Source organism: Carassius auratus, unplaced genomic scaffold (genome assembly GCF_003368295.1).
Source record: "Carassius auratus strain Wakin unplaced genomic scaffold, ASM336829v1 scaf_tig00017200, whole genome shotgun sequence".
Classification (NCBI taxonomy): Eukaryota; Metazoa; Chordata; class Actinopteri; order Cypriniformes; family Cyprinidae; genus Carassius; species Carassius auratus.
The window spans coordinates 1-25,771 of record NW_020524753.1 but is presented as its reverse complement, the minus strand read 5'-3'; the positions used below and the strand labels follow the sequence as shown (position 1 = coordinate 25,771).

The following is a 25,771-nucleotide window of genomic DNA, read 5'->3' as shown; positions in this document are numbered from 1 at the left end:
CGTCATCTTGAAGACGTCAACTCGATGGTCTGTGTCGGATCTTCTGGTCACTTGTGTGTGTGTGTGTGTGTGTGTGTGTGTGAAACATTTTGACATTATACTGTATAATCTACACATTATGTATATAAACGTCTCATTAGTTTATCAATTTAAAAGTCACAGTTAAAATGCCCTTCTGCATCTTTAACTTTTGTTGTTGTTGCTTTTAAGACAACATATAATTACTTAAAATTAGTATATTATTATTATGCTACTGCTAAACATTTAATGCAGGGTTTTTTTATCCATACGGTTTATAATATTTCTAAATGATTTAAAACAACTTTCCAATTTCATGTATGTTGATTGACTGTAATTTGTACATTCATTAAATATAATTTTCTGTAGAATTAGAGCTAAGATTAACCATGTTCACGGTTTAATTTTTATTATAATTGCATTGCCTTCCACAACATATTTCTTTTTTAATCTTACTAAAATGTGTTATTTCTGTTAATATCAGTCATTGTTTATTGCAGATTATTTTGGTCACAAAACTAAATTAAATGTATCCAGTAGGGCTAACTAATAGAAGAAAAATCACATTTGTTACTTAAAGAATACATTCATTCATCTCTTTATTGTCTTACACATCAAAAGTTATCAAAAAACAATTACAGAGAATGGAAGAGTGAAATAGTTCTGTACAGAAATAAAATTCACTGCAGTATCCAGCTATAGAAAGACTCCTGTAAAATGCTCACACAGAGAAAGAAAGAAAAAATGAGTGATTCTGTATTTTGCATTGGCCTCAACATGGCAGCCTGCCAACTGATTTCTGTTTAAAGCACTAACATCAATACAACATCAATAGATGACGCTGGGCATAATCTTCCTCCAGTAAACCACCACTTCATTGTCCGATTTGAATTGCTGGTGATTTTTGCTGAAATTTAACACAAAAAGGTGAATGGCTAAAATGGCCAGGGAATTTTTGCATTGAAAAGTAATCACACTGACACACTTACAAACAGAGATCTTTGTCATGTTTTTTCAAAAGAAATATTGATAATCTATCAAACCAAATGAATCATTAAAGAGTGTGTCCATATAATTAGTTAAGTATTTTTAATAATAGTATGAAACAGTAAAAAGGGGAAAATTAAAAAGCTTTCCGATCTATGAGCCTACTATGCATTACACTTCAATGTCGACACCTAAATAATAATAATAATAATAAATCAAATCTTTTTTAACACAGCAATCCAAAAAAAATCATCAGCAATTAGGGCTCACAACCAAACAAAAACAAAACAGGAAAACAATAAGGAAAAAAAAAGAGTGAAAGATTGAATAAAATTTGTGAAAAGTGGTCAAATATGATACACTCCAATAAACAGTACTGTTCTTCTAAACTTACTCATGTTGGCTGGGTAAAGTAAGACTTGTGACTTTGAAATGTAATAAACAAACTGGAACAGCAGGAAGTGACAGACTGTGAATACACATGAGAAAGATAAGATGCTTCCTTATAATTTCTAAACGCTCCATTACCTTCAATTAAAACGAGAAAACCAATGTATGCCTAGAAAATAGAAAACACTTCACTGGTCTCTGGTAACTGAATGCCTTTTTATCGCTACAGCAGTTTTCCGGTACGTTTCCTACTCTCCAGCATACACAATAATGAAAGCTTAAAGCCAGCAATGATGGCCTCATTAGCATTAGGTCAGAAACAGAAACGGTTCACTTGGGAAAAGTGCAGTGAAACAAACAATGCTCAGCATCTACTAAAGAAACAGCAAAATCCACTCATTTAATTCCACCAGCTTCCAAGAAAGGAAGTAAGAAAGGTGTTTTCTCAAATCCTTTTGTGCTTTAGTATTGCACTGAATGTAAGACTTTGCCCCTAAATCTCATACCAGACCAGACCAGATGAGAAGAGAGGATGCAGAGATCTACTGTTTTTCTGCTGCTACCTGTTTAAAAGTTCCTGCATTAAGTCAGAATGGTTAAAGGTGTGTTTGAAGAGAGGAGGCGGTGTACAAAGAGGTGGCAGTTACAGCCCAATGTCTTGTTTGAGGTAGAGTCATTACAAACTAGATCAATGTACTGCCATATTATCCAGCTGAGCAGCATTGCTGAGCTGTTAAACAAGTTGGTATTGTTTGATTTGAATTGTTTTTTAATTTGACTAACGAACAGACAAAGAACATCCATCTGAAACACAATATACTGTAGTTTTCCCTATTTTTTCAACAGAGGTCTTTAAAAGAGCTACTGTCGTTTATTAAAATGTGCTATTCAAGAAATGCAGAAAAAAAAATCCAGCCAGTATGAACTTAAATGTAAATATCATTAAGAGAGAAACATCTTCCTCAAAACTGTCTCGACTACTAATTTAGTTACTAATGTAATTAAATATATTACTCCTGATTTAAGAAATTTTCATCGCCATCAGATAGACATGATTAAAAATCATGTGCAGTTACCACATAAAGATACTGTATAAACAAATGGGGGGCAAACAGGTGCAAACAAGGTGAATTCAAGCTATTTGGGACATTTTCCCCAGTCGTTTCAATGACAGAAAGCATCTCAATTTACCAGAATTCACCCCTATAAGGAAAAATGAGAACCCGACTGGTCTTTATCACTCTGTGACCTTAAGTAAAGTTCACTCTTAAAGTGATAGGCCTCTCAAAAAAGAAAATTGTCATCATTTACTCAGCCCTTGTTTTTCTTCTGTGGAATGTTGGTAACCAAACAGTTTTAGTTGCCATTGACTTCCATTGTACAGACAAAAAACACTGAGACATTTCTCAAAATATCTTCTTGTATGTTCTACAGAAGAAAAAATGTATATAAAGGATTAGAAATGGCATGAGCATGAGTAAATGATGACAGAATTTAGATTTTTGGGTGAACTACCCCTTTAAAAACAAGAGTCACTGCTACTTCATCAGACTCCTCTGACTGTAGATTGCTTTATTACAGGCGTCTTCATTTCATTTCTGTACACCTTAAGGGTCTTGGCTTTGCACTGATGATGGAATGTCTGATTTGGTCCTGTGTGTTATTATTGAAGACACAAACAATCCAGCCATTGATGTGAAAGATCTAGAAGACTCGGATGTGGTAAAAAGATCTGGTATTGGTTTTGCTGGTTTCTAAAAAAGTTTAAGAGATTTTGGATCTTTTAAAATGTTTTATGATTGTTGTCCTATTGCTTAGCCTACAAAGTAAATTGGAGCCTTTTAACACACACGAATGAGAGAGGACACAGAAACTCACAGAGCAGAAACAGAGAAGATTCAGACTAAAAACAAGATTACTTCACAGTGATATCAACAGCAGCCAGTGAAGGGAAACCTGGCAGGTGAATCTAATATGACATTAATAGTGCAAAACAAACACACTCTCTCTCCGTCGCAGTCACTCAGATAAATCGAAAGCATCTCAGTAGACATTCAAGCCAACACTGCAAACTTCTACTCGGATCAAGGTGCGAGGGACACGAGGAGCAGACAGACGGAGGGAGGATCTGCAAGATGGGCTCACTGTGGCTTCCCCAGCAAGTTGGACAGGAAACTGGATCCCTGGGTTCTGTTTTGGCCCCCCTGCCCCCCTCCCAAGGGATCTAACTGGTTCAGCTCAGACTGATCCAACATCTCAAAGTCCTCGCCATCAAAGTCCAGATCTGTGTCTAACTCCGAGCTCGACTGCTTCCTGTATCCCCTTGGGGGTGCTCCTGGCCGTGGGCCGCTCTCTCTCCGAGGACCCTGCGGTGGGCGGGGCTGCATGGCTCCTGCGATGGCTGCCTGGATCATGTTGCTGGCGATGACCCCTGCCAGGTTACTAGTTAGGTCAGAGGTAGTATTTAGGGAGCCGAGGGAGATCTCAGGGTCGAAGTCTTCCTGATCTGAGTCCATCTGGGTGTCCAGGTCCAGCAGGGCGGAGGTAGAGCCGCGAGGGCCAGAGAGCGCGGCTGAGTTGAGACTGGGCAGCCCGATGCTGGCATCATCATCGTCCTCCATCAGGGTGGCATCTGGGTTGATGGAGGGGAAGTCTGGAAGCCCACAGGCAAATGATTCTTCTGGATCACTGTGTCTGTCTAGATCTATTAAGGGAAAAAATAAAGATTAAGATATTATAGCATGAATTGTTAGTATCCATTACTCCAGTCTTCAGTGTCACATGAACCTTCAGAAATCATTCTGATATACCAAAACATTTCTTACTGGCCACAAACTTTTAAACAATATTGTAACAAAAACAGAATTCATGCATACAGTAATTTAATTTTGGAATTGATTCTGATATTTAGTTTTAATTAATTTGTTTTTTCAACTTAATATACAAACATAATAGCCTTTAACCTTGAAAAAAAATATCTATATACACACATTCAAAACAAATATTTTCATTAGATGTGTACACTCGCATATATTCTATGAGTAAGGAAATATTTAATCAATTTTTACTTGATCGTTGCACCAAGTCATACGATTTTCTTTAAAATATTACAACGGTTTTTCAACACTGTATGAAACCAACGTGAATACAAATTGCACATTTCTAAGGCTATGTTGTGTTTTATTTCTTTTCTTCCTTTTGGTTACTGTAGACAATCTTGTCATTGACTCGCATACAAAGACTGAAAAAAAGACGTCAAGGTGTTTTACCCTCAGAGCCATCTGTGAGGGGTGTGTGACCCCTGGAGAGGTTAAAGGTGCCGTTATCCATGTATGAAACCTCAGCATCTGAGTGCTCGGAGTCAGTCAGTGCCAGTTCTTTAGCAACAGCTGCTTCATCAAACTACAGGGGCAAAATATTTAGAGAAGTGTGAGTGTATTAGAAAAAAACAATGATCTTCCAATTTGCTTTTTACTGTCATGACCCCCTGCAGACCCCCTAACCTCATGAGCATGCAGCAGCTCTAAATCCCTGTGATATAAATAACCCTGTTTCTGGGCTCACCGTCGGGCAGAATGCAGCCAGTTCTTCTTCGCTGTCACTTGCGTCATCTGAGGTCCCGCTTCTGAAGGGCTTACGAAGAACTGCAAACACAGAAGGGTAAACATTAGTTTGGTTTATCAAAACTTCAGAGGACTGTAACATACAGTAAAAGATAGCTACAAGAAACATCAACTGGTCATGTTCACAAATGCTTATTGTTATAGGTAAATGTCAAATACAATTGAGAGACTGAGTCAAAGTAATTCAAAGTTTCTGTACAACATTCAGTATAACCAAACGTGTTGATTCATTCTTCAGCTAAAATCATCATTTCGTTCTACTGTCAAACAAGATACTGTATGCAACAGACCCTAGTCAGGTTAGATGCCATTTGAATATTGAATGTCTTCATGCCTATAAAATATATATCAACAAACACCTAGAAAGGTTGTTTTGCACAGATTTGTAGAATAAGAGCTTTACATGGAGAAGACTGTGGTTTGGAGATAAAATAGCAGGCAATTTTGCTTAAATAGGAATCCATATAATAGTATATTTTTGTTTTCTTCATGCATGAAGATTTTGCATTGTGATGTTGTGTGTTGATCAACAGAAAGCTGCTTGGTTTGAAAGACTAATGTGTTATCAGTGCATCACTACATTATTCAAATGGGACTTTATGCACACAATTTTATCTTCAGATATAGTCCTTAAAATACAACTCTAAAAATGCAAAATTTGTCTTCAGCATAACATCAGTTTTATGGGACTCTCACTGTATAGATCTACAGTGTACTTACACTGGTTGTCTATAGGCTTTGACATCATATATCCTTTGGCGCTGAAGTCCAGCCACTGCAGGGCTGGCTCCAGCTTCACACATGCACGCTGCCACAGCCGATAATACAGAGCCAATGGGCACAGCAACACACCCAGCACTGAGGGACAGGACAAGAAAGAAAGTGAATATTTTGCAGTTGTTAAGGCTCTGGAGAAAATTAGCAAGCCCTGATGGATTTCTGCTACTCACAAGCCATGTATGACAGCACCAGTCCAGGGATGTAGCGCCCCACCATGGCCACTGACGTGAACAGGCCACAAACCAGCATACAAAACTGTAAAACAATGGAGTTTCATCATTTGATAAATGTTTAGCATTTAAACAAAAGAGTTTGTATATTATACCAACAATATAATAATTCAACCTCATAAAGCAGTCATAAAAGCCATAATAATAATGAAAGAACTTCAATGACACGAATGCACAACTAAATGCATTGTGGTTGGTCACTTTACATGATGCTCAGAAAGTCTCTTTCTAAGTGAGCCAGGAAAAAATGTGCAAACTGGACCAAACTATTTTAAGCAAGTCAAAAGTCTGTCTACACACACAATATAGGGCTTATAATATCACCATGCAATTGTCACAAAGTTTCTGGTTTGTACGTATTCTCACCTTGCCTGGATTTTTCCGTTTGAACTGCACAATATCTGTTGCACAGGAAGAGCCCATAACCCAAACTTCAGCCAGGTGGTGGCACAATTCAGGCACGCTCAAAGTCCCAGGCTGCACCAGACCCCAGCTGAGAGCCAATCAGAGAAGAGCAGAGAGAATTAATAAATAACAACTCAAGCGTCACACCACTAGAAAAACCTGAAAAAGAATAAACAAACTGACGTTACCTTTCATTCTCGCTCTCATCTTGCCTTTTAACTGTAAAACAAAAACAAACAGTGTAAGGTACATGTGTGAGTATTACAAGACTTTTTTTTCACCATTTGCTTCATTACATTTTCACTTCCGTCAGAAATATGAATATTTCGACAGGTTTTATGAGTGCAACACTGACTTTTATATTAGTATCTTGTTTTAATTCTTTTAAAGACGTCCCGGAATGGAGATCAAATGCTAATAAGCCACTGTGTAACAGCTACATGCAAAATATTGATTCAGGTCGATACTGTTCTCCTCCTGGAAATGCACTAAAAGGAACTGTCAATTTCATAACGTGATAGGAGCTGAGTGAATGGGCAGGGAGAAAATTAAACTCGAGTGGGTCACAGCACAAGGAACACCGAGATATTAATCACAGCCAATATGATTCATATTAAAATGATAAACAGATGGAAGAAAGATGAGGTCTTATAGGTAGTAGCTGTAGACAGGCAGCAGAGGAAGGTCAGTTGTACCTTTGATCTTCGGCCAGATCTTATTCCTCCAAGTGTCGACACAAACAGCCAGAGCCAGACCTGATGCCAGCAGAAAGAGCAACCTCAAGGAGCTCAGAGCAAAAAACCTGAGAAGAGATCAGAAAGACTGTAGTCCATTATTTATACTCTATTTCAGCATGAAATAACATTGAATAAAAGCTTCTTTTTTTTTTAATCATTTTTGTGAAATGTCTTGAATCATCCCTTTTTTATGCATTACAATGTGTGCTTTATACTGCAACAGCAGCTCTACTGTGGATCCTCTGAGCAAAACCTTGTGTTGGCACCCGTCACGCATTTATCATCCTGAATGTATGAGGAAACCTTTGTTACACAGGTGTTTCCAGCCCCAGTGTCTTCCTGTGCAAATCTCAGATACAGCGTGTGCTGCACAAGCAGTTGTGATTTCCGACAGTTTCGCTGCGTGGCTAATTACTGCCATGTGCTACAGTACTTGAACAAAAGGTGAGCCGCCACTGAGACCAGGCTGAATTCTGCTGAGCTCTCGGTGTGGAACCAGACAGCGAATGCTGTTTAATGACTGGATCAAACAGCATTCCCACATGACCTGTCATATCCACACTAACCAAACTGGTGGCGACAAGCACTTCTTTATAAGCACAGAAATATCACAAACGGTTCCTCTGCTGTTCACGGAGACAAATAAAAAGAGATAATAAGATCAGGAGAATATTTCTCTGATGGAGAGGGTGGCTGCACTAAGTGAATGAAGACTGCATACCTGAATGATAAAGAACAAGAGAGGGAGCCATTCAACCTAAAACGATTCTTCCCTCCACTGCTTTCCTTCCCGAGGCATTTCATCTAAAGCTTTTCAGACTTATTAGGCATCCTTTATAGCAAACAGTCAACATAAACTCTCATTCCCAACTAATTTTACTTTTATAAATGTCACATTTTTCCATAAAAGAAGACAAGATCATCAGGACTTTATCCATTAAGGATTTGAATAGGGTGGCAAAAAGAGGGCATCATGTATCAGCATGAAGCCTTAATGCACATTTTAAATTAGATTAGATTAGATTCAACTTTATTGTCATTGCACATGTAAGGTACAAGGCGATGAAATGCAGTTAGCATCTAACCGGAAGTGCAATAAGCAATAAGTACAGAATATACAGTGTCTACATAGAATGCAAACAAACTTTTATCCTGAACGCGATTAATCGTTTTGCAGCCCTAGATTAAAGATTACAGAGGCAAACAATTTGTAATCTTTGTAGTAACTGCACAAATGAAATGACCAGGACATGCATTAAGCAAATAAATAGGCTCCACTTTGAATTCATGCTGATTTTAATGCACAAAAGCGTGTACTAACAGCACATGGCTTCCCAAGTTAGGCTGGCCTGAGAAAAGTCTCAAGGCATGAACAAGAAATCATATAACTATAAGACCAGGCCCAACAAACTGATTTGGGAATACAACACGTTACTTTGAATTTTTTATTCAATTTTATTAAATACAAAATAATAATATTGATTGTATTAAAGTTCATATTAAATATTAATAACATTATGATTCATATATTACTTATATAGTGATTAATATTATAATTGTATGTGTGTGTGTGTGTGTGTGTGTGGTAGCGTCTCTCATATGCAGTTATCTACTGTATACATTAATAACTGACAGTAGGAGGGGTGGAAGTCAACATACAGCATATACAGGCCACAGAAATCCAGTGCAAACTGATCTCTGCTTAACAGGCCTTAGTCAAACATGGCACCTAATACAAAATAAAACGTTATTGTTCTGTCAATCACAAAAACACAACGCGTGTGCACTCAGCATTGTTTTAACAGTTGCACACCAGTAAACCCAGAGCCCACTGTCTAAATATAGACACTATACCGGCCTTACCATCTGTTGCTTATCTTAAATTAAAGGAGCAAACGTCTAGAACATGTCGACACGTATGCATCCAGATAAAACAAGAAAGGCTTATACACGATACTCAAAAATGTTCATGAATAATGTAAACGTTTCAGCTGAAAGCACTAACGTTAGGTTGTAAACAGAGCCCGAGTGGAGATAACGTGAACGTTAAATCCATGGAGATAAAGCTCATCCACTCACCAGAACAGGACATTGGCGGCCGTGTACAGCAGGGCGCTGTGAAAGGGTCTCTCCCACAATAAAACAGACTGCAGATAGGCGAGCAGGCGCTCGTGCGGTCCCAGCCGCTCCAGCAGCATCGCTTTCACGGCGCGGAGCTGCTCTTGACTCTCGCCGGAGCACGAGCCGCTCCGGAGGCCGACACGAGAGCGCAGCTGCCCCGCAAAACCGCTCCCTTCAGCCGCGTCTTCCGCTCCAGCCATACTTACGCGTCTGGGAAACGTGACAGCAAAAAAAGTAACACAATCTATAATATCAGAGTGCTGAAAATACACCCCGTGCTTTAGAAACGATCTGGATGTATGTATCGCTAGTTAGCTTTAGCAAGAATCCGCTCAGGGCAGAACAGCAGAAGGCAGACCTCGCGCGAGGCTGTCACCGTGCATACAAAGCAAATGTGAAATAAAACCCATTTTTGGGGGTCTGGTTTGCTATATTTAAGTGTCAGCACAGGTTCTTTTTTTTATGTTGTCACCGTGCTGCTGTCATGTCCAGTCGTTGTTTTAGTCGCGAGAGCAACAGCGCGAGCTGCGGAGGACGGACTTGATCTGGCCAATGAGCTCAGGATTACAGTCAGAGCTGGGGAACAACAACCAACAACAACAGCCAGCAGCTCTCTCTTCAGATGAGAACAACAACCAACACCTCTCTCTTCAGATGAGAACAACAACCAACAACTCTCTCTTCAGATGAAAACAACAACAAGTACCTCTCTCTTCAGATGAGAACAACCAACAACAACTAACACCTCTCTCTTCAGATGAGAACAACAATCAACAACTCTCTCTTCAGATGAGAACAACAACCAACGACAACAACCAACACCTCTCTCTTTAGATGAGAACAACAACCAACACCTCTCTCTTCAGATGAGAACAACAACCAACAACTCTCTCTTCAGATGAAAACAACAACAAGTACCTCTCTCTTCAGATGAGAACAACCAACAACAACTAACACCTCTCTCTTCAGATGAGAACAACAATCAACAACTCTCTCTTCAGATGAGAACAACAACCAACGACAACAACCAACACCTCTCTCTTTAGATGAGAACAACAACCAACACCTCTCTCTTCAGATGAGAACATCAATCAACACCTCTCTCTTCAGATGAGAACAACAACCAACAACTCTCTCTTTAGATGAGAACAACAACCAACGACAACCAACACCTCTCTCTTCAGATGAGAACAACAACCAACGACAACCAACACCTCTCTCTTCAGATGAGAACAACAACCAACGACAACCAACTCCTCTCTCTTCAGATGAGAACAACATCCAACGACAACCAACAGCTCTCTCTTCAGATGAGAACAACAACCAACAGCTCTCTCTTCAGATGAGAACAACAACCAACAGCTCTCTCTTCAGATGAGAACATCAACCAACGACAACCAACAGCTCTCTCTTCAGATGAGAACAACAACCAACGACAACCAACAGGTCTCTCTTCAGATGAGAACAACAACCAACAACAACCAACACCTCTCTCTTCAGATGAGAACAACAACCAACAACAACCAACACCTCTCTCTTCAGATGAGAACAACAACCAACAGCTCTCTCTTCAGATGAGAACAACAACCAACACCTCTCTCTTCAGATGAGAACAACAACCAACGACAACCAACAGGTCTCTCTTCAGATGAGAACAACAACCAACAACAACCAACACCTCTCTCTTCAGATGAGAACAACAACCAACAACAACCAACACCTCTCTCTTCAGATGAGAACAACAACCAACACCTCTCTCTTCAGATGAGAACATCAACCAACGACAACCAACAGCTCTCTCTTCAGATGAGAACAACAACCAACACCTCTCTCTTCAGATGAGAACGACAACCAACAGCTCTCTCTTCAGATGAGAACAACAACCAACAACAACCAACACCTCTCTCTTCAGATGAGAAAAACAACCAACACCTCTCTCTTCAGATGAGAAAAACAACCAACGACAACCAACAGCTCTCTCTTCAGATGAGAACAACAACCAACAGCTCTGTCTATAGATGAGAACAACTACCAACAGGTCTCTCTTCAGATGAGAACAACAACCAACAACAACCAACACCTCTCTCTTCAGATGAGAACAACAACCAACAACAACCAACACCTCTCTCTTCAGATGAGAACAACAACCAACACCTCTCTCTTCAGATGAGAACAACAACCAACACCTCTCTCTTCAGATGAGAACAACAACCAACAACAACCAACACCTCTCTCTTCAGATGAGAACAACAACCAACAGCTCTCTCTTCAGATGAGAACAACAACCAACACCTCTCTCTTCAGATGAGAACATCAACCAACGACAACCAACAGCTCTCTCTTCAGATGAGAACATCAACCAACGACAACCAACAGCTCTCTCTTCAGATGAGAACATCAACCAACGACAACCAACAGCTCTCTCTTCAGATGAGAACATCAACCAACGACAACCAACAGCTCTCTCTTCAGATGAGAACATCAACCAACGACAACCAACAGCTCTCTCTTCAGATGAGAACAACAACCAACACCTCTCTCTTCAGATGAGAACATCAACCAACGACAACCAACAGCTCTCTCTTCAGATGAGAACAACAACCAACACCTCTCTCTTCAGATGAGAACATCAATCAACACCTCTCTCTTCAGATGAGAACAACAACCAACAGCTCTCTCTTCAGATGAGAACATGAACCACCGACAACAACAACCAACACCTCTCTCTTCAGAGGAAAACAACAACCGACAACAACTAACACCTCTTTCTTCAGATGAGAACAACTTTAATAATCTCCCAGACTACATGTTTGTTTCTTATTAAAGGTTGTCACAAGCGTAAACTCTACTTAAATCAAATGGTGTCATTTGGATGAGGTTTGATAGGAAGATTTAGATTTTACAGTATGGTTTATAAAACCATAATTAGGTAATAAAAGCCCAAATATCGTTCATAATTATTATTTATATAAAAGAAATACTAAAGATATTGTGGATTTTATTTGAGAGGTTTATGCATTATACTTGAGTGCAGTGGTTCCATAATTTTTCACTATGAAGGACAAAAATGTAATGTAATCATACAAATAAATGATATAAATGAATACATTTTTATTAAAAAATCTTAAAAAGATTGTGATATTTCGGAATCATCGGCATCAAAACGTTTGAAAACCCTTCATATCAAAGTAAATGGTAGGCTAAAACTTTTGCTTTTTGCCAGTGATTGAGTGACTACAATAAAACATATTAAATGAAGGCAATAAATAAAATAAAAATGTTGCTATACACTGAGAAATTTAACAAATATTTTTTTTTATTCCTGATCTGAATTTCTTTAATAACTTAGATCAAATTTCCTCTGTTTGCACAACTGACGCGCAGCTTTGATGTTGTATAACGTTAACGCATCCGTCCTACGTCATGAATTACGTAATTGATGCTCTCTGTCTGTTCTTTCTTCTCGTTAGTGTATTTTTTCCCCACTAATATCAATAAAGAGTTATTTGAGTACAATTTCAGCAAGTATCGATCGGTTCACGTTTGCTGGCGAGGCCAAGTAGGGCCTACGTCTGCGCATGCGCAGTGCGCGCGCCCGTTCCGTTGGGCCGTTGCTGTTGGAGCGGGAATACGCATAGTGGGTGACTGACAGCGGCACATCTATCACCTTTAAGTTAGTGGTCCTACAGCTTAAATAACAGCACAGCATGCCACGAGAAATCATTACCCTGCAGCTCGGACAGTGCGGGAATCAGAGTGAGACATTCGCTGTGTATTACGCTCTTTTTGATAGTCTCTAACGTTACATAAAAAGTTAGCTATCTAGCTAACGTTAGTTAGCTATCATCACACTGGATAGCTTTGAAATGACACAATAGATACAGTCCATATGGTTTTGGTTGTTTATTGGAGATTTTCGTCAGCAAGAAGCCAAAAACGTATTCACTAGTTTTCACTTATTGACTAATCTTTATTTTTTGTTTGCAAATTAGTAAGGATAATTATTTAATACTGTCAATTGGAGATAACTGTAATGGATCAAATTGTAATGTATCCAACCTGACCGTCTAACTTTGTGGGTTTATGTATGCACATGATTCTAAACGCTGCTTTGTATTATTTACAGTCACGTTTGGCAGTTTTAGCTAGAGGAATTTGCATTGACTTTATCTTTTACTAAAGAAGATGTTCATGTAAGTTACTGTGTGAGTCTCATGTGATCTGAGACTGTGTCAGACTTGGTCACTGAAGACAAATATGATTTCTGTCAAATATGTGGTATAAACGATAGCCATTACATTAATATTCTTAACACACCACTATATATTGACATGACAGTAGCTAACAGCCTTTTCACAAGTGTTGTTAAGAATCCAGCATTAATGGACTGAATGGTGTGCTTTTCCTTTCTCTGTTCAGTTGGTTTTGAGTTTTGGAAGCAGCTGTGTGCGGAGCATGGCATCAGCCCTGAGGGCATCGTCGAAGAGTTCGCCACTGAGGGTACAGACCGGAAAGATGTCTTCTTCTATCAGGTACACAAATATAGACCAATAACTTAAGGCGTTTGGAGCAAATCAATCACCAACCATAATCAACACGTCAAGATTGCTGCTTTCAAGTCTTTATTTAATTATATAAATTATATAAGTTTGTATATAGACACCTATCTTATCATCAAGACATCAAGCAAAGTACTTCACTAGCATGATAGTGGTTTGCATACAATATTGCCGAAACAGTATACACAAAAAAGGTCATGTCAAGAAAAATAAATGCTACAGTAAGAAACAAGTGCAAATACGATTAAAACAATGTTCTAAGTAATACATAAATTAACGTAATAAATATAGTGTATATAATATGAAAATCATTTCAAATAAAATGTGATATCTCTGTAAGATTCTTGATTCTGTTCACATAATGAACCACCAGGCGGAGCTGGGTGCATGTGTTTGCAGCTGCTGGAAGTCCATTATCCCTCTGCAACCATTATGTGGAGGCCTGTCCACAATCTGAGGGAAAATTAATTAGAAATAAATGGCACAGCTTCTAGTTCCTTTTTTTTTTTTGGAACAAAAGACTGTTCCAATTAAAGAACAAAATTAGTTATTTCAACAGAAACTGCAGTGAAATCCTAATGTTTTCAAAGGGACTGCTTATATTTCTTCTGAAATGAGGCAGTGAGTGTTAAAGCTCTCTACTGATGTGAATAAATTGCATGAGTCACAGTATTATACTCATTTCCTCTGTATTATGGCTAGCTGCGTGTTATGTAAATTAGTGATCTACTAATATAGATTTAATTTTTTTATTCTTGATGGTGATGCCAATATCTTAGAGAGCAGGGTGACCTTTGAAAGGTGTCTATATATGTGTGGTATTATATGTGAAATCTGTTTAAAAAAAAAAAAAAACAGATTTATTACTTCTTGATTTCAAAGTCTTGATTCTATAATCGTATTATTGTATTTTCACAAATAAAGAATTTATTCTGGCTATAAAATGCACATGTCCAAGTAACTAATTGCTAGATTTGCAAACTTTTGTGTGGTTTGTGGAATTAAATATTTATTAGATATTTATTAGATATTCAAATAGTTGTTTAAATTATGTGGATTTGCTTGTATATGAGAAGGTATTATGGCATATATGTCTATTAATGCACTGGCTTTGTCATCACTGTCGAAATAAAAGTTCCCCTTTTGGCAACTATAGACACAAAAGATTTGTCGATCGATCCCGATAAGTAAAAGATGCCAATTATCTGTGAATATATCAGCCTTGCCCATACATCGCTCATCCACTAATGTCTACTACTGATGTCATACATTCTAAGATATATTTAGGAATTCTCATGGATGCTTTCATTTTGCAGTCTCAAGCTACTCAAGTAATCATAAGCATCTTGAGTACTTCTCATTTTTTAAATGGAGAATCCATTTGTCCTTTCCTGGTAAGGAATATTGAGGAGCACTTAGGAAAAGTAATTTCCATTGATCTTTTTCTCCTCTGTTTTGCCCCCCTCAGGCAGATGATGAGCACTACATCCCTCGTGCTGTGTTGTTGGACCTGGAGCCCCGAGTCATCCACACCATCCTGAACTCTCCCTACGCCAACCTGTACAACCCGGAGAACATCTACCTGTCTGAGCATGGCGGTGGAGCCGGTAACAACTGGGCCAGTGGCTTCTCTCAGGTACACTGAGTGATGTTAGACATCAGATCATTGCTGACTTTTATTTTAGGTTACATTTCTTTTAGATTTCAACTTGCCATCCTTCCTTTGTAGTTTTTCACAATGCATGGCCACTTTTTTTGCTCTTCATATAGTGTGAGAATATCGTTTTTAATTAGATATTAATAATGACTATTAGAGGTGTTTAGTGCAGTCTCTGGGGCCCTGAATTTTGGTTTGGGATAGTGGAGACTGGACATTACTTTTTCCTGCAAGTTTTGCACTTATAATGCAACATTAATTCAATAGCATGTAGGTTGAATTAGCAAAGTACTCCAAACAGATCAAATCACTATTTGAAATCTTTCTGTCAGACTGTAGTTTCTGTAGTTTTGTGTCTATGAGAGCGTGAAGGCTGATAATTAAAGCAGACTCGGCGATACCGGTTATACTTGCTACAATTGGGATGGTCTACCATTCCTATATTAATAGTTAAATGAACAGAACACCCTTTAATAATGTGTCAGAGATGTGTTCTTTATTGATGAGTCAAAATCACAAGCAGCACAGGGCTCGCGCTAACAGATATTGATGAGCAACACAAAACTCCATCTGACGGCACTTTGTTTCATTTTTAGTTCAAATAAAACTAGTTTGAAAGCTAACTCCTTTTCGTGGTGTGTAAGCAGTTGCATAAGAAAATGACCCCATTTCATCGTTTGACTAAAGTGGTAGATTTTTAAATGAATGCATCTTTCCAACAATATAAATATGATTCAGCACATTGCATCAATTGTAGGTACACAAATATATTGAGTGATTAAACATTTAGATGATATAGTTTCTTTACAAATTATGCCATTTTCCAAAACGAAATTCAATTATGATGTGGTCAAACAATTGTATGTGTGTGTGTGTATATATATATATATATATAATTGTACAAGAATTAGACTTATTGTTCAACAACAACACAAAAAAAAAGGGTAAGGGTGTTTTGGTAATTTAATTTGTGGTCAATATATTTGTACATTTCAGGGTGAAAAAATCCACGAGGACATCTTTGACATCATTGACAGAGAGGCAGATGGCAGTGACAGTCTGGAGGTATGATTCTCAGTGACTGTACTCTTCTTTGTGTGTTATGGTGAATGGGTTGGTTTTTACCCTTTAGTTGCGTGTCATTCATTAATACCATTTTCTCTGACTCTTGGAGAACATCTGGGTTTTTAAACAGATTCAGTTTTTAAACAAAGTAAAACCCTTTCTGATGATCTCCAGATGGTAAAGTGACGTACCGTTTGACGTACTTCCATTTTTTCCGTTACTTTTTTCCTTCTGTACCCCTTTCTATGGTGCTCTCTCTGTTCTTTTTTAGATTGCAGACATACATAGACCTATGTATACATATAGCTAGATTTATAATATATATATGTATGTTTACTATCGTCCACAGACAGTTATACAAAAGTGCTATTTTATGCCTTTCATGCACTGTTAATTTACTAGATACAGATGTTCCTCCCATTAAAACAAGACTCAGCCCTCCCTTCGAAATGTCGTTCATTTTATTACCCACAATTACTGGTGTGTGCGTGCACATGTATAACTTGTATGTAACTGGAGGTTAGGGAGTGGTTTGGAGGATGGTGTTACCAGTCAATTAGTTGGATGTGTGTGTGTGTGTGTGTGTGTGTGTGTGTATAGCATATCATGCTAACTGCTGAAAGGGGAGTAACTGTCTCAAAAACTAGTTAGGGCCTGGGGCAAAAAAAAATTCCCCAGATATTTAAAATGTGGGGGCAGAAAAGACTCCCTCAGTTTACCCAACATATACAGATATTCTAAGAGAAAGATTGTGATCAAATTGACCATGTTGTTTATTTTTTAATTAATTATACCTTTAAAAATATATTCCAGCTAAGTTTCTTTTTCTAAACAAAAAATATTATTTAACCTAACGCCCTGTTAAGTGAAATATTAAGTAAAATAATTCAGTTGTACTATTGTGAAATATTAGTATAATTAAAATATAACTTTTTGAAATGTAATTTATACCTTTGATGCAAAGCTGAATTTTCAGCATCATTACTACAGTCTTCAGTGTCACGTGATCCTTCAGAAATCATACTAACATGCTGATTTGGTGCTCAAGAAACATTTCTGGTCACTGTTGAAAGCAGTTGTGCTGCTTAATATTTTTGTGGTAACTGATATTTTCTTCAAGATTCTTTGAAAATGTCATTATTTTTAATTTCATTATTCACAAACCCCATAACAAAAACGATTAACTCGCATACATAAGGTGTTGGACACTTTGCCAAATACATAAAAATCAAGACATGAATGCAGATGTGCTGGAAAGTATTCAGTCTAATGATGAATTTTGCAATCTCTTTGATTTGAAGTTCAGTTAAAATAAATGAATCTCTCTACACTGTACAGTGAATCACAAATTTTTCTACGCTTTGTTATAAAGAAAGAGTATTTACAAACTTGGTTAACTCCGCAATGAACAAAACTTTGGTGTTTTAAGGGGGCTGAGGGTGCTCTTGTTTTCATTTGAGGGTGATTAGCACCCCTGTACAACTGGGCCTGCTTAAGAATAATGTCATTTGTGCAGTTGAGTGAACATCCGAGCTCACGTGCACTTTGGTCAGAGCTTTAATAATGGGATTAACGTGTTTCTTTATTGCAATTAGAATCAGCATACACCACATATTTTAATGCAGGTATGCTTGCTTTTATCATGAGCTTGATCCCATTATTTTGATAGAAGTATTGTTTACATCATGTTTAGTTTAATCGCAATATTGCCAAAATCCCTTCATAATTGCACCATGAGGGTGCATGTAAATGCATTTAAAAGATTAATTGAACAGAATTTGTGTTTAATTTCGCTCAAAATAAATTTGACTGAAAAGGCTTTGTTTTTTTATATATGATTTGAAAGAATATGTTTTCATAAAGGCTAAAAATGTCTCTAAACATCAGTTCTAGTGGGGTAAATCTTCCCTTGATTAACTGACATAGTAGGCAGCGCAGCGTTAAGGTATTTGAGACCAAAGAACAATTATTCTTTCTGGTCACAGTTAGCATCTAAAGCGTGTGTTTTATGTTAAACATTTTTTTTCTTTTTAAGGGGTTTGTGCTTTGTCACTCTATCGCCGGGGGAACAGGATCTGGTCTCGGGTCCTACCTACTGGAGCGACTGAACGACAGGTGTGAATACAGTTCACTGATAAAGGAATCCCGCTGCTCTGACTGATTTAGCAGTCCACACTCCCTCTCCTGAAGCACAGATCCACGCCCTCTGCATTGTTCGTCTAGACGTGCAAGCATGAAGCGTTTGGGTGGCAGTCAGTGTAATTAGAGGGAGATGCAGGCGGCAGCGGTCATCACCGGGTGTAATTACCTCTCTTTAGGGGTGTGTTTAATACCATTGCGTGTGCAACCTCAAGGGCACCAGCGGTGCTCAGCTGGGCACGTGTTCTTGTGCCTGAAGCATTCAGCCATTCTTCTGTCTTTTTTAAGGTATCCTAAAAAACTGGTTCAGACCTACTCTGTCTTCCCTAACCAAGATGAGATGAGTGATGTTGTTGTACAGCCGTATAATTCTCTTCTGACGCTAAAGAGACTGGACCCAGAATGCAGACTGTGTGGTGAGTGAATGAACACACGCGCACACACTGTCTTTTAACCTTTTCAGCTGGCCTAGAATTCAGGAGGATGTGTTACACAGTGGTACACACACACACTCCAGGATTGTGCATCTTAAATGAATGTGTTTCTATTTGAAACAGTGCCCCTCTCATATACACAGCCTGCTACTCTTACTACACATTTCCTCACTTACACAATCCACCTTCCCAAACAGACCTTCTTTCTACCTCTCCTGCTTTCATTCCCCAAACAGCAGCGGATGGAGAAAAGAGGGTCAGTCCTATGTGATTATCCACTTCTCTCCTTCCATTTCCTCCTTATTAACAATAGCTTGGTCCCTGGGTTCTTTCAATAAACCATGCAGAGTACTGTCATATCTGTACATCTGGACTTTAAGTTTATAGATATATCAACAACACTTTCTATTTTACTTTCATACTGATATCCATCAGCACATGATTGAGCAGATATTTATTCAACAAACACATCCTATTGACTCTCTGAGGAGCCAGTAATTGTGTTTGTATATCCTTATTTGAGTTTTAAAGGGATTTATGGGTTGATCACCATAGCAAAAGAACAAAAGCATTACATCATTATTTATATCTCCAGCTAATCTCTATGTGTGAGGGCTGCGCAATTCAGAATAGATTGGCCTTTAGTGGAGCAAATGTCATTAGTAAAGGGTAAGATCTGTTTTATGCATATTGTGTTTCTTGCAGCTGTCTGCTAGCTTCATTATCGTCTCTGGCAGATATAATAATGTCAGATCAGAGAGTCAGCCCAAAAGACGAGGAGGTTAATGGAGGTAGATGACTTTCTGTCTTCCTCTGATGAAAATACAGATCTAGAGTTAATGCCAAGTCTGAGGCATTATTCCTAACTCTTAATTAAAAAGAAAGAAATTTATTTTTATTTGTTCACCACCGTTTTGTTCTAAACCCATTAGACTTTTGCTTATCTTCAAACACAAATTTAAATGAAATCAAGCAAGATTTCTGTTCTTCCTTTAAAAAGCCAGTTTCATCCAAATATTCCGGCTTGTATACAAAAATACTGTACCTCTACAATATATAATGTATAAATGTACAAATTAGGGACAAAGGTAATCTCAAAGGGATAGTTAAAAAAAAAAATTAAAATTCTGTCATTAATTACTCACCCTCATGTCGCTCCAGACCCATAAGACCTTTGTACATCTTTGGGAAAAATATCTTGTTCCTGAGATTGACCAAAATAGTCTTACAGTTACAGGTTTGGAATGACATGAGGATGAGTAATTCATGACAGAATTTTCTTTTTGGGTGAATTCCTTTTAATATTCCGTTCTTTCAGTTTATTAGCTGAAATTGGAATAAAATTGGCCAAGAAACATCATATTGAACTTGGAATATTCATTGGTACTCAGCAAGGTTTGCAAAAAGAAATAAAATTCAAACATAATCATCAGCACTGTTAAAAAACTATCGCAGACATCAAAATAGTGTATAATTTTTCCTTGCCACATACTATTTATCTATGTTGTTTTCAGGTGAAAATAAATATTGAAATGAAGTTCTGTTGGAAAAGTAAATATTGACATTGTTCTACACCGTGACTGTAAGCAAGATGGCAATTCTTGATACAACTCACAACAATGAATTTCTTTCATTCTGATTCTGCTTCTTTAAATTTACATGTATTGGTTTGGCAGAGACCGTAATCTAAAGTGGCTCGCGGTGTTTTTAAGAAATTAAACCCATGACCTTGCCAATGTTCTACCAGTTGAGTGTTGCTTAGTTCTGTAAGATTCTTTATTTATTCATATGAATTAAAATTTTAAATACTGCTGCTATCTTAATGTAGATATAATTAGCATTGTCAATTCCATTCAAAATGGATTTGTCGACTCAGACTGGCTACAGATCTTCTGACCTGCAAAGATCTACAACACACAGTCCTGACTTGTTTAAAATCTCTTTCCTCCCCATGTCTCTTTCAGGTGGTGCTGGACAATACAGCTTTGAACAGAATCGCAACAGACCGGCTTGCACATCCAGAACCCCTCATTCTCTCAGATCAACCAACTGGTGAGTTCTAGAAGTCTGTCATTTACACATTAACCTGTGAAAATACAGGCCCCTATTCATCTGTCCCGAGCTGAGGCATCCAACCCAGAGAGTGTCATTTTTAAAGCCCATCCCTGCAGCAGATCGAGGGACTGGCCTGGTGCGGTTCATGCAGGGACAGTAGAGTCACTCCTCTTCTGTTGATCACAGTTGGGCTCTAATCCAGACAATCAGAAAATCAACCGTACTAAAGCAGCTCTGAGTTTGTTTGGCAATGAGACAAATTAAAGAATGATTTTGGTGTGTGTGTATATAGAAAGCTAAACCACAAAATGTTAGCAAAATGTTGTTCTATCACAGCGGTATTGTATTATCTGCATAAATCTGAAATAGCACAGCCTGTCAGTTTCGTGAGGATGAAACATGGGGAGTTGCCTGATCGAAAGTTTCATCAGCAGCCTGACATGCTATTGTGTCACATTTTAAAGAGTTGGTAATAAAATAACCAGTGGCATCCTGTGCAGCGCTCTCCTATGCTTTCCTCTTATACGCCCATTCTTATAGCACCCTGCTCCGAGATCAGTAGTTCACTTTGTCAACTCATCCATCACAGTCTTCATCACCTCTAATAGACTCGGTCATACGACATGATAAACTTTAACAATACAGTGTGTAGATTTCTGTAAAGGGTGAACAGAGTTCAAATAGAAAACCTGTTTCACCAGTCTAGGCTACTGCGTTCTTCAACACCAGCTGCTTTTACATATAGGACACGTTTAGTGTACCATTAGCACACCCAGATAATTAAGACAGCACAATATAAAATGAAAATAAAGGAAGACTGGTCTATTTTGTTCCCACCCACATGGTTTATCAAAAGACAAGTGTGCTTTTCTTTAACAGGTGTCTACTATAATGTCAGCAAGCACAACAACTCTCCTTTACCCTGGATATATGAACAATGATCTGATTGGCCTGATTGCATCCACTCATCCCACTCCCCGCCTCCACTTCCTCATGACTGGATACACACCGCTGACCACCGATCAGGCCGTAAGTTGGTCAAACGGAGGAATTTGCATTAAGATCCTTTGCTCAACTGTTGAAAGATTGTTCAACTCCACTATTGATTCCAGTAGTTTTGTGTAAGCATGTTGCTGAGTTAATGACTCTGAGTACAAATGACTCATTTTTAATGACATCAGCTTGATCTGTCAGTCCTCTCTGTCTATCATTCTGCCAGCCCGTTATTTTTTATTTATTTTTTCCTTAGTAAAGACATGACATTTCTAATTTAGTTTTGTCTTCCATTTCCACTATCTTGGTTTGAATATCCTTAAAATTTGCCGTCATCTTTTCAGGTGGCAAGTGTGAGGAAGACTACGGTTCTTGATGTGATGAGGAGACTCCTGCAGCCCAAAGAATGTCATGGTGTCCACAGGCCGAGACCGTCAGACCAATCATTGCTACATTGCCATTCTCAACATCATTCAGGGAGAGGTGGACCCCACACAGGTGTGAGCATGTTAAATATAACCAGCTTATTTGAAGTGATATGTGCATGTCCTCATCTTTATATGTTTATACGTGTCTCTGTAGGTCCATAAGAGTCTGCAGAGAATCAGGGAGAGGAAGCTAGCTAATTTTATCCCATGGGGTCCGGCTAGTATTCAGGTGGCACTGTCCCGCCGATCCCCCTACCTGCCCTCAGCTCATCGTGTCAGTGGTCTTATGATGGCTAATCACACCAGCATCTCTCAGTAAGACCTGACCCTGAATTCTCCATGTCTATACTGTTCAAAAAAGGGGTTGAACTAGGTTCTATGTTGGTGATTTTGTTCTTAATTTCATCTATATCAGTTGGTATTGGATTTACAAAGTTTGGGGTTAGATCGTTTTGTTTTTGAAGTCTCTTCAGCAATTGTTAAATAAAAAATACAGTAAGCAGTGATATTTTTAAATATTCTTAAAATTTTAAATAACTTCTATTTTAGAATATTTTAAAATAATTTATTCCTTTTGCTGCAAGGTTGAATTTTCAGCATCATTACTCCAGTCCTCAGTGTCACATGATCCTTCAGAAATCATACTAATATGCTAATTTGCTGCTTAGGTAACAGTTATTCTTATTATAATGTTTGAAAGGTAATTGTTACTCTAAATATTTGAGACACTAAATGTGACTATTTTATTAAAAGGTGTTGAGGTAAATCAATAACAATTAAATGTTTAACAGTACTTCAAGTGTAATTTATGAGATTTGTTTTGAATACAATTTTTCTTCATACAAATCTAAAAGTTGATCATACTGATTTCAAAGTTAAGGATTTGTTAGTTTGAATATACATTGAACCAGTAACTATCATAACATCTTAGTTGATAATTCAGTATACTTTATTTATGACAAAATATCCCATGTTTCGCTAGTGACTGCCCATTTTTGGTTGTGACAAATCACATCACATTACAAAATTTTAACTCTCATACTAAAACAAAAAAATTACATAAACTGTACTAAACGTTTGTTTAATCCCCCAAGTATGAAGATTATTTGTTTCCTTCTGACACTGCCGAAACAATAATTATTCGTTTAGGTAGTGAAAATTCTATTGGATAACAACAAAACAAACAAAGATGTCACTTCCAAAACTCCACCTAATGTTTTGGTAGGGACAAATTTAGAAACTTTGATCCTGGCACAAAGATGCTAACAGAACATGGTAAGCTAGCAACAGTCTGAACTGTGGTACACATATAAAAACTAAATGTAATGGAAACTCCCAAAAAAATGTGCAGTGGGTGATGTTCCTTAAAGTAACACACAGATTTTTCAACACATTTACCTCAAAATGAATCTACTCACACCTTGTAGATATGAGAAAGGGGGAGACAGGAATATTTCCTGATCATAAATATAGGGGTGTAGTTAAAATCTGTCTCAGCCAGTGGACTAAAACATACGCTGTTTCGGTAGTGACATGAAAAATGCAGGACACTTTTTTTTTTTTTTTTACTACATGAAGTGGTCAGAAATTATTTATGTTTAACTTCACGTTTTTAAAATAATCAAAAAGAAACTTTTAAAAAGAGGAATGAAAAAAATACAATTCTTGAGACTTCAAAGGAATCTTTGGGGCTTCAATAGATAATAGAAGGATCCTAATACACATCTAAGATTTGAAGACTAAAATGCTTTTTAAATGTGTGGGACAAGCAGTTTGTAGAATGGACCTTGTCCCTTATCAGCCATAAAAGGAGAATTATTATTTGAAACAACTATAATTAACATAACTTATTAACATTATTAAATACTATTTTCTCAGGACCCCAAACACCACTGAACAGGGATTCCATGGTAATGAAAAAAAACAGGAAATATCAAGCAATTTTTTTTAATTGCGATATCCAGGCCTGGAAATATTCTACAGCAAATATAAGTTTGTCTGGTAATGCTCAACTCTAAAATAGTTCAACAGCTAGACTGTCCAAGAGTGCCAGTTGCCTATGAGTTGTGTTTAAAATCCACATCCAGTAATTGCATATGATTGGAAGCTCATGGAAATGAATGGGTCAAAGATGAAGGGAAAGCCTGACATCTGTCTTGTATGTAGAAAGGCTAGATTCGAGCACTCTTTAATCTCTGTTCTCCTCTCCCTCACTCCTAGTTGTTTGAGCGCACCTGTCGTCAGTATGATAAGCTGAGGAAGAGGGAGGCCTTCCTCGAGCAGTTCAGGAAGGAGGACATATTCAAGGACAACTTCGACGAGCTGGATAACTCTCGGGAGGTGGTTCAGCAGCTCATTGACGAATACAGCGCCGCCACACGTCCCGACTACATCTCATGGGGCACACAAGAGCAGTGAAATCCCTAAAGCTCTTAGAGTGGAAACTCATCCTGTAAAATACACAATGACTCCAGTAGCGTTCACCAGAATTTTAGTAAACGCGCACCTCCAGAGAGACTCACGTATGTATATACATGTCATTTGTCATGTTTACAGGCCTATAGAAGAGATCTTCATAACCTGGTGCCTCTATCCTGAGCTGTAACTTTCACTCTTTCTCCCTCTCCTCCCGATTTCCTTGATTTCTTTAATCAGAGAATTTATGGCTCCATCTTAATCTATTTTTGTACTGCACTCTGAACTCTGCTGCACAAAATCTACATCCATCTCCGTCAAGGTGGCCTGCACACAGACTTCCCTGACCACACACACGCTGAACGTCTACACCGATAAGACTGGGTGGTCTCAGATGAATGTAACCGAAGGGAGGGAGTGTGAAAGATTAAGCCTCTTAGAAGAGATCAGACTAGAAGCAGTTTATGAATACTCCATCTCACTCCCTCACATTCACGCATGCATGCTTTTAGACAAAAGGCACTTGCTTTCAGGGCATAGACTATGATTGTGCGATTGAATCAGTTTTCCTCTCGTTGTCGTGGATTACTCTCAAAAGAGTTTTGAGAGTCGATCAATAAAGTCAAGTGTTATTCTGTACCTCAATCCATCCAATCAGCGAACCCTCATCGGGTTCTTCTAGTCAATCAAATCAGTGAAGTTACCTCAAAGTCTGGCAGAACCAATCCCAACGCA

At 38.1% G+C, this 25,771-nt stretch overlaps 1 protein-coding gene and 1 pseudogene across 1 annotated transcript; one reads left to right on the top strand and one right to left on the bottom strand.

The window, feature by feature from the left end:
* Nucleotides 1-600: 600 nt before the first annotated feature.
* On the bottom strand, nucleotides 601-10,189 carry LOC113075584 (reticulophagy regulator 3-like). The gene is made up of 10 exons (XM_026248262.1): nucleotides 10,146-10,189; nucleotides 9,250-9,965; nucleotides 7,129-7,235; nucleotides 6,622-6,652; nucleotides 6,395-6,521; nucleotides 5,969-6,053; nucleotides 5,739-5,876; nucleotides 4,960-5,039; nucleotides 4,665-4,797; nucleotides 601-4,099 (listed from the first exon to the last, which is right to left on the bottom strand). The coding sequence occupies exons 2-10, from the start codon at nucleotides 9,489-9,491 to the stop codon at nucleotides 3,537-3,539; spliced, it is 1,506 nt and encodes a 501-aa protein (XP_026104047.1). The 5' UTR covers nucleotides 9,492-9,965; nucleotides 10,146-10,189; the 3' UTR covers nucleotides 601-3,536.
* Nucleotides 10,190-11,484: 1,295 nt separating this feature from the next.
* On the top strand, nucleotides 11,485-25,258 carry LOC113075585 (tubulin gamma-1 chain-like; annotated as a pseudogene).
* The last annotated feature ends 513 nt before the right edge of the window (nucleotides 25,259-25,771 follow it).